This window comes from Protopterus annectens, chromosome 3.part1 (assembly GCF_019279795.1).
Source record: "Protopterus annectens isolate FY-2018-M chromosome 3.part1, PAN1.0, whole genome shotgun sequence".
NCBI lineage: Eukaryota > Metazoa > Chordata > Ceratodontiformes > Protopteridae > Protopterus > Protopterus annectens.
This window is the reverse complement of record NC_056732.1, coordinates 1,302,329,051-1,302,341,153: the sequence shown is the minus strand read 5'-3', so window position 1 is coordinate 1,302,341,153 and position 12,103 is coordinate 1,302,329,051. Positions and strand designations below refer to the sequence as shown.

Sequence of the window (12,103 nt, the reverse complement as noted above, 5' to 3'; positions counted from 1 at the left end):
GACCTGTATGAGCCATGGGGCTGGGATCTGCCTCTAGAGTGTCTGACACTGGAAAGGACCAATTCTTTGTAGGCCAGTGTCTGCTAAATCTTGGAGGCTGTACCTGCAAGAAATCCTTGACTGTTTGCATAGATTTGGCTTTGTCCTCCATTTTCTTTAACACCTCTTCTGCTTTTAACACCAAACAAGGTATCATGCTGTAATGGAGCATCTAATAATTTTGCTTTAACATGATCAGGCAGATTCTGTTCTTTTAACCAAGCATGCCTCCTGCTGACAGAATCTATAACAGCGGCTCTGCAGGAGGTCTCCAAAGAATCAAAACCACATTGTAAAGTATGCTTTCCAACTTGTTCAGCTGCATGCAATAAATCCTGCATTTCTTTATTTCCTGCACATTCAGAATTTGTCAACATTTTCTGTTTAAGCAGTGACATAATGTATTGCTGTTATTTAAGCATATGAAACTGACAATTTAAAGCCCTTATAGCCAAGGTAGCAGAAGTGTAAATCTTTTTTCCCCATCTGTCCAGTGCCCTGGAATCTCTGTCAGAGGGGGTAGGATTTTTTGCAGTGGAAGCCTTGACCCCCTTGGGACCCTGAGAGATAGTTTCTGGGTCAGCAGCAGGGTTTTTAAAAATAAATCTGTGGGAGTCTGGAACCCTGTAGTATCTGTCTGGCTTAACAGGAGCTGGAGGTAAGGAGTCAGGAGTCAGAATGGACTCTGAAAACACATCATCTACAATGTCTACCACAGGTGGAATAGCCAGGGGCCTGTGCTGAGGCAGTAAAAGAAAGTCTCTGAGCCTGTTCTTAGATTCTGAATAATCTTGGCTCTCCCAGTGGAAATGCTCCCTCATGGTATGCAATGTTTCCCCAAAAGAATAATCCTCAGGAGGAGAAGCTGAGGGGATAGATTCTTCAGCATCAGAATCCTCATGAGGAGGAAGAGAGTATTCCTGATCAGAAGAGGAATCAGATGAAATGGAAACCTGATCTGAAGATTCATATTCTACCTCTTGCCTAGGCCTCTTGTCAGGAGGGGGACGAGAACCCCTGATCAAAGTAATCAGGTCTTCGGCAATTTTGAGCATCTGTTTTTTAGGCATGGAGGCCTGTCCATGGGGCTGTTGTACTTGTTTCTTTGTCTTTAAAGCTGCTTTAGTCTTTGCCTTTGAAGCTGAAGTAGTTTTAACATATAATTGTGTAGGCCAGAAAACACCCTCAGAAGCAGATGCCTGCTCAGCGGCTCTGGACCCATCTGAGGGATTGGTTTCTGAAGGTCCAATACCTTGAGTTTCTGTAGGCCTGGTTGACTCCACGTGGGAGTCGGTATCGGCCTGCGGCTCTAAAGTAGCGGTCGTCAGGGGCTGCGAAAGTGCCTCACTGAGAACCGGCGAATGGCCTAGAAGAAGTATACATCCTATTGATGATATTGATTCCATTGGTCTATATTACGTTATTGAAAAGCCGTCATACTGAACGGCTTTTCATTGACCTGTAAAAGTCAAACTCTTATAATACAGAAAACCCGAATGAGTGAATTCTTTCCCTGGGAAAGAAATCGCTAGCCCTACCATGAACTACACACTACTTTAAACATAAAGTGGGGGGCTTCAACCTCCACACCTCGCTTACTAAATATACCAAGTCCGAGATCGCACTTCAGTGGGGAAAAGGGCAAACTCACAAGGATGGTCAAGCGGTTTCTTTCCCAGGAAAAGAAATCACTCATTCGGGTGTTCGCTATTATAAGAGTTCGACTTTTACGGATCGATGAAAAGCCGTTCGATATAACAGCGTTACGATGACCTAATATACACCCTATTCCATCAGCATGGCTTGTTTTTTGAGTCAGTATTGTACTTATTCCTGGTGGGTACAGCTGCCTCTATATAGCTATTTAGCCTGCTTGTATAGGGTTTCTGTGAATAATTTTATGTAGGCTGCAGTGTTCTCAGGGTTTAGGGGGCTTGAAATTTTGTCAAGTTATCACTTAACAGTAGCAAGTTATCCTTAGAATACTTCCTAAACATTCCAGGGTTAGCTGGGGTTCTGGGTTTTTTTACTTCAAAGTAGACTATTTTGTGGTCTGATCTTACCAAAGAGGACATTACACTAGGGGGTGTGCAGTGTTCTTCCATATTAGTGAGGGCCAGCTCCAGTATGTCTCCCTCCTTAGTCATTGTACTAATGATCTAGTCAATGGAGTTTGTGTTCACAAGATTCAGGAACCTATGCAATGGCATGTTTGGTGATATATATGATTCTCAGTTAATAGTGGGGAAATTACAGTCACCCATGAATATGGTATTAGGTCAGATGGTGAATGTTTCCATTAAGTTTAAATACATTTTGTTTCCTGGGTCACAGATTGGGACCTACAGCTTGCAAGTAAGTGGTATCAAATTCTGCCTATGGTGATTTGAACATGGAGAAGCTCAAGTCCATCATCTCGTTTGGCCAGCTTTGAGGTATATTTATTTTATTTACGTAAATCACGACGCATCCACTTTTAGTCCCTGCCTGTGTACTAGCTGGTCTAAATGTGTGGAAAACATTATACCCTTGTATTGTCAGGGTGTTCTCCACGGCTTTAAACCATATCTCGGTGAGTGCACAGATGTCAACATTCTCTAGGAAGAGGAGAGCTTGTAGGCAATGGCACTCCTAGCATTTAACACTAAGACCTTAGGATTTTCTTGGTTTTGATGTGCTATCTCAGAAGCATTTTCAGTTTAGCATTACCTAAAAAAGGCACTATGGGGGAGGACAATGTTTTAATTAATATTCAAAAGCCTAAAGGGGAATGATGTAGACCATCTCTAACAAAGAAACTTGGTCTGTTGACCATTTCCTTCTATGATGACAAATATTGACCCCCCCCCCCATTTTGAATGACACCATGGCTTTGTCTAGGAAGTCTTTGGTGTTTAGGAAAGTTACACTTAAATGCTTCAGCTAAGTGTGTCTAATTTGCACTGTGTGTGTGATGGGTGTAGTGTATGTGTACTACTGTCAACCTGAATGACATCAGAAGTGTTTTTAAATGAGAGCTTTGCCTCCAGTGACAGTGTGTAAATACATCTCTCACATACCATATTAGTTTGTTTGAGAATTAGCTGGTTGGCAATAAACATGAGGGCAATTTCAACATTGCCATGAGATGTCCATATCCACCAAGCTGGTAATGGAAATAATGGGAAAGTTCATATCCATATCAACAGACCCTTTTATAATGATTAGACAGTTGCGGTGAGAATGTAGAATAAAGTCAAATCTATCTGGTTTGTAACTCTGGGGACAGTGACTGTCCCTATGCAAACTAGGTGCCGCTTTGTGTGCAACTACGTATTGGTGAAATTTCAAGTTTTTTTTAAAGGAAAAATGTCAGCTCAAAGTGACTACATCTATACAGGACACTGATAAACACTTGAGGGGAAACTACTAAATCTGACACTGAATTATGTAAGAAATATTTAGGGAGATATTCTGTAGTTAGGTTAGAGAGTAGTTAATTAAGCAGTATTTACTAAAAAAATAATTTGCTTTGTCAAGAATGATGAATAGCAGGGATTCACTTAATTGGTTACTTCCTGGCTGCTGCTGGTCTCACCATGCTGCTGAGGTACAGTGCACCCTTTGCTTCTTCTCTCACCAGAAGCAAAACAGCATCACTAATCCCAGACGAAAAGCAAGCCACAGGGCTCTTTGGTGATTAACAGTCTTGTCCCAGATGATGCAGTGATCTGCATGCCTGTAGCCTTTTCATGGTATAGATGCCTTGAACAACCACCAGACTGATCAGTTAATTCTCACATAGACGCTTACTGCCCAATCACAGTAAGTCAGAAATCAATGCCTTCTGCTCCTTCTCTCACCAGGAGAGAAACAGCACACATTCCAAGCTGGCTGCAGTTTTCAGGCTTTCTGGTTATCAGTAGTCTTCAAGAAATAATGTTCCTACGCTCCTTCTTTCACCAGGTGCAAAACAGAAGCACCAAACACATGATTACTGAGAGGCAGAATGTGGGCACTACAATGGCTGGTAGTCTTGGATCAGATGTTGCAAATTTTAAAGGTAAAATGGGTTAATATTCTAAGTGCTGCAATGTGCACTAAACAGTTAGATATGAAATTGGGAATAATTCAAGCTTTAGCGGTCTAAGGGGAGAGCCACTAATTTTAAAAACGCAAGATAGATTGGTTGGGGGGTACTTATTATTCTGGTTTGATGGAATCTAGTGGCAGGGCCAATGACTAAAAATAGCTGGGGGTTGACTTTGCAAAATGATAATTTCGTGCATACTGAAAACAACCACTGAAAGATGAGAGGGAAGGAATTACATGGTTAGATTAACAAAGGTTGGGCAACTAGAGGGATAGTGACTTTAAAAACACAACAGCAAAAGGGTGAAGGTGGGTGGGGAAATTTAAGTTTCTATGCAACTCACATGAAACACAGCTTTAGTTGCTTTCCTAGTTTAAATATGCAGTAGAAAACAGAACACAATGAAAACATAGTGCAATGAAAGTACATCACAATACACAAAACAAAATAAATCCACAAAGCAATACAAATACTAAGAAAGTAATATAAGGAAAAACAAACTAAACTTTCCCTCCCCGTAGTCACTGCAGAGTCTGAGTGAGCTTTTCTAACATTCTGCAGCTGAAGGACATATATACATATATATATGTATATATACACACACACACAGATGCAATTTAATCTAAGTGCAGCTTTTCAATGACAGACTAAAATGCTGTGTGTTTTTGATGAATGTTGGTTTCATCAAGTATATGGTTTGCAGAATTCTGTAATGCTGATATGTTGATGTTGTGCATGGGAGATGCTTTAGGTTAAGGCAACTGGGTGTCTGTCTTAATGCCAAATCTTCTGGATATACTGAATGTTTTGGAATTAAGGGAATGAATACACCTGCAAATGTTTTGTCGGTTAAGGTTAGAGCAAGAGCTAGTAAATGGAATAGTTTTAGTGCTGTGCATCTGTGCAGTGTGGCAGTTGTGTGCCCGAGTGCCTTGTGTAGTGGGAGTGTTATGGAAAGGGTTTTTTTCTAAGTTATGGTGTAGGACTGGAGTTAGGGGCGGGGTTGTTAACATTCATCAGGAAGGATGTGAAGCCCACCTGCCCATCCTTACTAATTCATCTAACCTTATCTTACACCTTACCTTAAGAAAACCCTTTCCATAACATCACCACTATTCAGGCAAAGTATATCTGAATTTCTGGTAGGCTTTTGGTTAAGAGATCACAAACCTAGGGTGTTTGTTTTCCTTTTGCAATTTTTTTTCTAATATTTTGGGTTTTGGTATTTTGGTTTTCTTGAAGAGCTGGCACTAATCAGTTGTATGTCAATACTCGTTATGTTTTTTTGATAAATGAAGATATACTCATACAAATAGACATATACACACACACACATATATATATATACACACACACACACACACACACTCACTGGAAAGAAGCATGAGGGCTAGCAAACAGTGGGGAAAATATTTGGCCTGATGCTCAAGGAATGTACAAAAAAAAAAAAAAAAAGCAAGAGTTCACCAAGCAGAAAACTTTCAATTAATTTGGTTTCTGATGACCCTGTAATATTAATAATAAACATTTATAAAGTAGAAGCAAAAGTAAGTAAAATACCTTTACAACAATATAATATTCACTCAGTTAAAGTTAAGAGAACACATTGGCAAGGTTAGCTGTCACTATGAACAACCTATAAATTGCATAAAACTTTACCTGCAAAGTGCCACCTCTAACATTTTGCAGCTGAAGAAAATTTCCTCTAACACCATATTTAGCTACAACAAACTCCAGTCTTGAGTTCTGTAAGACAAAGAAAAAAAGCAAATAAATACATAAAACAATTTTGCTCGGTGTAAGTTCAGTTTCTTAAGAACTTAACCATAACAGTAGATGTCCTGCTGATCGCTGTTGTGGTATTCCTAACATATGGGTTGTCACCACAGATGTCTGGCCAGGGTACCAAAGCTTTACTTCCCTAGGTCGTATATCTCACACATGATCTCATCTTGTATGCCTTGGGGTATACAGATGGATGCACGAGCGTGGATCCGCAGACTATTATCTTCAAGCCAGCGAGCTGAAGATAAAGAAAGGAGACTGGTCAGCTTGGAGGGGTGTAGCTCAAACTGGTAAGAAAACTCCCCTGGTTCCTATGTAACAGAGCAGAGGTTAAAGCAAAGGTGGACAGGAAGGTTGAAGTGAGGAAGAAAAGAGGAGATGGAGGGTGGGATGGAATAATACAACAGAGACCAGTATGATACCTATTGTTATGGAAAATTCCTATGCAACTGTATTTTAACATGACTGAAATCACTGTTGCAATATACCTAAAAAAGAAGTTATGTACTTACCATAATGTTTGTAGTCCATCTCTACATATTTTGGTGCTCGTTCAATTATCCTGATATGTCTTCGGTAAGCCATCCGACTACCGACATTCTGAAAAAACGCAAAGATAAAGACATAGACAGGCCGCCTAGGTCCAAAGCTGCCGATGACGCTTCTCCTAAGCCAGTCGCAAGTTCGCTGGTACTCAGTGAGGTGCTTTCGCAGCCCCTGACACCCATACCCACTACTTCAGATTCGCAGGCCTCTACTGAGACCCATTCGGAGTCTGGTATGCAGCGAGATGCTTCAACTGTGGAACCTGTGGATGTCTCTACCTTGGATGGGTCCAGAGCCACTGTGCAGGCACCGGCTTCTGAGGGTGTATTCAGACCTAATGACTTGCATATTAAACAGACGCCATCTTCTTCAAGGGCTAAAACTCGAACCATGCCTAGAAAACCGATGCCCAGACCGCATGGTCAGACCTCCATGCCTAAAAAACAAATAAGAATGGCTGAAGACCCTATTACTTTAATCAGGGGAAGCCAACTTTCCCCCTCTTAAGAGACCTAGGACTGAGTTTGCTTATGATACTTCTGACCAGGATTCTGAAATTTGTTTCCTCTGATGACCAGGATTTACCCTTATCTACCTATGAGAATTCTGATGCTAAGGTGTCTATTCCCTCTGCTCCTCCCCCCCCCCCAAAAGAGGATTTCTCTTCTGGTGAAACCTTGCATACTCTCAGGGAGCATTTTCATTGGGAAAGTCAGGATTTCTCTAATTCTAAAGAGGCTTAGAGATTTCTTACTCATACCCCAGCACAGGCCTTTAGCCATACCTCCTGTACTAGACATTGTTGATGATGTCTTTTCGGAATCTAGCTTGGCCCCTGACTCTTTACCTCCTGCTCCCAGAAAACCTGATAGATATTACAGGGTTCCTGACTCTCAAGTTCCTTTTCAAAAATCCTACTGCGGATCCTGAGACCATTTCTCAGGGACCCAAGGGCATTAAAGCTAGTAGTAACTGCCAAAAATCCCTACCCCCTCTGATAGAAACTCCTGGGCGCTGGATAGATGGGGTAAGAAGGTATACACTTCTGCAACTTTGGCCATTAAGGCCTTAAACTGCCAGTTTCATATGTTAAAGTATCAGCAGCATATTATTGGATTGCTTAAACAGAAAATTATGTTGATTCCTGATTGTGCTGAAAATAAGGATTTACAGAATTTAATGCATTCTGCTGATGGGTAACTTGTTTAAATCAGTTTGTTTTCTATTGTTTTATATATATATATATATATATATATATATATATATATATATATATATATATATATATATATATATATATATATATATATTGTACTTTATTCATCTGCTTTTACTGTATTTGTGTTTCTTCCTACTTTATTACTAGTGGCATTGACTACAACTCTGATCTGCAATATATAACAATAAGTATCCTTTTCTGTGCATTTAAAGGGGTTTTTAAGTGTATCTGCTTTATTTTCTAAAAAAAAAATATATATATATATATATATATATATATATATATATGCATGCTTGTTTCCCGCCGTTCTAAGCTAGTATAGTCCAGTTTTCAGGTTAGTGCCGAATTCAGGGCTGTGTTACAAATCTCTGTGTTTGCCCATACCTTACTTGGATAGAAGGAAGTTCTCTGTTCACCTGTGAGAGAGGGGAGCTTTGAGCAGCCTGTCTGTCCCCAGAGGAGTGGTTTCAGCCCAGAAATTTGTAGTTTATTGGCCATTTTGGGCTAATTTCGCTCTCTTTCATTTCCCTCCTATAAATACCATATTTGCCCAGATTTGCACAACGGGCAGCGCCGGTTAGCTAGGGTAAAACTATCCCTGGCTCTACAAAGTCTCCCTTCAATTTTTCCCTTGGAACTAGACAAACTTTCAACTTAAACACTCAAGCCACTCATTTCTCAGCCTGGCACTTACTCAAAACTTGTAGCAAGCACTTATAAACCCGAGCACTAGACCCTCCTGTACTGTACAGAAGGACAAAACTTTCTATTCGACCTTACCAGCCATCCAGTAAAACAGTTCACTGTAACTATCCAGGCATGTCCAAAGGGCAGTTTCAGGTGTACTCTCCAGTCCAAATGGTGAGTCTGGGCATTTTGAGGCAATGTTACAACTGCCTCATGTACACAGACAACCCCCTCCTCCTACCACCAAACACTAATACATGCAAGAGATTCAATTATACAGCCAAACTGGAGGCTAAGCTCTCTCAACCCAAGACTGGATCAGACAGTCAAGAGGAGAAGGGAAATACTTGCATCACACCACCAGTCTCACATAAACCCATTAAAGCAGCACTGGAAAAAAACACACATGGATACATGAAAACATACTCGGAGGCTCTAAATAAAAATCTGCAAAACCAACAGAGACCTCCAAAGCAAACATCCAAGCAACCTCCACCCCCCCAACACAAACCATGAAACACATACTTCACAAAACCAGTGTGCCATGCAATCACAGCCCTTAAGGCAAAATAACATACCCAACATACTAGTAATAGGTGACTCTATAGTCAGGCACACTGATGTCCCACTCACTAGGCTGAATAAGGAGAAGGTTACTGTTAGCTGCCTGTCGGGCGCCAGGATCCGCCACATAACACAAGCACTCAGGTCACTACAGAACAAGTACAAATATGACTCTGTCATTGTCCATGTTGGTGTGAATGCCTTAAGCTGTACCTCTCGGGACTACATGAAAAGAAACATGGAAGCATTCTCTGATCACGTAGCCCAGGTCGGTATGACCCTGAACCTGAGTAGCATCCTGCCCTCACCAAGAATGATACCAGGGTATAAAGAAAAAAATCTCAATTTCAACAACTGGCTAAGTTTCTGGTGTCATTCAAAGGGGATCCAGTGTCTGTCCGCCTGGGATCTCATGCTCGACAAGCCACACTGCTTCGCTAGAGATGGCTGGCACCTATCACCCTTAGGCTTTCGAATACTGGCCAAGGCTCTTGCCACCCCCATAGTGTCTTTTTTAGGCAAGGCTCAAAAGACAAACCTACCGCCGTAAATAGCACAAGTAAAAAACTGAGGGTAGTGCTACTCGGTGCCAGAAGTCTGAACCTCAAAATGCACGCAATCGAGGCACTCCTCAGTATGGAGAAAAATGATATATGTGCAGTAACAGAAATCTGGTTTAAGGCTCCAGAGAGCACCCCAGCACTACCAGGCTACAACCCATACCATACATTTTGGCACAGAACCCAAACCAAAATACAAAAGGCAGGGGCGTATCCATATTCATCAAGGATACCCACACCTCCAGGTTACCCACACCTCCAGGTTAGTGGCACAGCACGATGCTTCAGAGATCATCCACGTGCAACTAACAATGGGCAAAACTGCAATTCAAATTGTAGCTTGCTACAGATCACCCACCATGTCCCAGGACCCCCAGTCCGCGTTCCTGGAAACGCTGGGAAACATAAAGGTCCTACCAAACACCCTAATACTGGGTGATTTCAATTATCCAAACATTAACTGGGAGAACTACCTAAGTACTAACTCCCTTGCCCAACATTTCCTAGAATTTATAAACTCAAACACCCTGGTTCAACTGGCCAACACTCCCACCAGAGGTGACAACATATTGGACCTGGTCATCATCAACATGGGCGACCGGTGTTCCACACCACAGGTCAACCCATCGCTGGTTAGATCTGACCATAAAAAATCACTTTGGATATCCACATTCCGCTCCCACCCCCGGACAAGAAAACCACCGTGAAAAACTTTTCAAAAGCAAACTTCATGTTACTTAAAACCGAGGTGGAAAGTTTCAAAGCCCCCATGCTGAAGGATAACGCTGTCCAAGCTGCAAAATTATTTACTAATGCATTCTATGGGCACCTACAAGAATGCATGGATCATGCTATCCCAAGCAAAACCAAGACTCACTCCTCCAAGAAAAGGAAACCAGTCTGGTGGACTCCTGCCATAAACAAGCTATACAATAGGAGGAAACTAGTACAGAAAAGAGTAAAATCCCAAGAAGGGAAGACATCCCTGATCAGTATCAGCACAAAACTATAATCCCTCATAAAATCATCTAAGGTGAGCTTTGAAAGAAAAATTGCCAAGGACTCCAAAGATGACCACAAGGCATTCTTTAGCTATGTCAAGAATCTAAGCGGCAATTCTCAGATCTGCTTGGAGTTAGTGCAGAATGGCACAAAATACACTGAACCGACCAATATCGCCAACATCCTGGCAGACAGGTTCAGTGCAAACTTCACCCCCCTCTCACCCCCAAGCTGGCCCATAACCATATCAGAAGAATGTGGAGTCCCTGAAATCGAAGACACTCAGATTAAAACAGCCCTCTCCAAAGACAAAAACACAGCATCAATGGGACTGGACGGTGTCCCAGGCTGCGTCCTACACAAGCTCAAAGACGAACTAACCCCTCACCTAAACACACTGTTCAAACTCAGCCTCTCCACAGGCTACGTACCCATAGAGTGGTGCACAGCAGCGGTTATTCCGCTCCACAAAGGTGGAGCCACAACAGACCCTGGGAACTATCGCGCTATAAGCCTGACTAGCTTGGTCTGCAAGGCTATGGAGCGCATCATCATGGAACTCATTAACAGAGACATTGGGAACCTCCAAACACTGGACCCTACCCAGTTCGGCTTTAAGGGCAGATCATGCCTCCTAAACCTGGTGGACTTTGATACAGTTACAAAGGCTACAGATGAGGGAAAGGTGGTACACAGCCTACCTAGACCTCGCAAAGGCATTCAACATCATTCCCCATTCTGGTATTATAGACAAGCTCACCAGCCTGAACATAAACCCCTACGTCACAAGATGGTTTGCCAACTGGCTCACAGACAGAACCCACATGGTGAGAGTTGCGGGAGCTAGGTCCGACTCTAAATTGGTTACAAGTGGAGTTCCCCAGGGCTCAGTCCTAGGAACCCTCCTGTGCGGCATATACTTCTCAGAGGTACAGGCAAGCACAGGAGGACTGTAGCTGACCAAGTTCACAGAAGACTGCAAACTAGGGGCTATAATTGACTCTCCGGCTGACACAGACATCCTCCAAAAGGGTCTCACTGAGACGGATACCGGGTGTCAAAATCATGGCCTCAAGCTAAATGCCAAAAAGTGCATAGTCATTCCCTTTGGAAAAAACAAAAAACCCACAAACTACCACATAGGTGGTAGTCCCCTAAATATGGAAGACGTAATAAGGGATCTGGGGACCCAAGTAGATAGTAATCTCACCTTTGATAATCACATTGCCAAAGTGGTTAGAAAATCCTTCTACGTGGCCCACCTAATCACAAAAGAGTTCGCATCCAGATCAAAAAGAGGTCATTGTGCCACTCTACTCATCAGACCCATCATAGAGTACAACGCCCCATTTGGGAAGTACCTCACAAGACACCTACAACAACTGGAAAGACCACAGAAGTACCTCACCAAGAGGATCACTGGCCTCAAACATATGCCCAATGCAGCTCGACTGAAGAAATTACAGCTGTACTCGGTTGCATACCGCCTACTCAGAGGTGATCTCTGCCTGACATACAAGGCCATGTCCAACCCAGAATTGATGGACATGCTCCACCTAAAGAAAAACTTATCCCCGCGAGCCACACGCTCTAGGGATTTAAAACTTCACCACAACAATAAATAGGATG

At 42.3% G+C, this 12,103-nt stretch overlaps 1 protein-coding gene across 1 annotated transcript in view; it reads right to left on the bottom strand.

Moving 5' to 3' along the window:
- TMEM67 (transmembrane protein 67) overlaps positions 1 to 12,103 on the bottom strand; it is a 4,866,727-nt gene that overhangs the window by 3,796,233 nt on the left and 1,058,391 nt on the right. Inside the window, exon 8 of the mRNA XM_044066290.1 lies at positions 5,771 to 5,857. Within this exon, the coding sequence (XP_043922225.1) occupies positions 5,771 to 5,857 (87 nt within the window). The remainder of the gene's footprint in view (positions 1 to 5,770; positions 5,858 to 12,103) is intronic.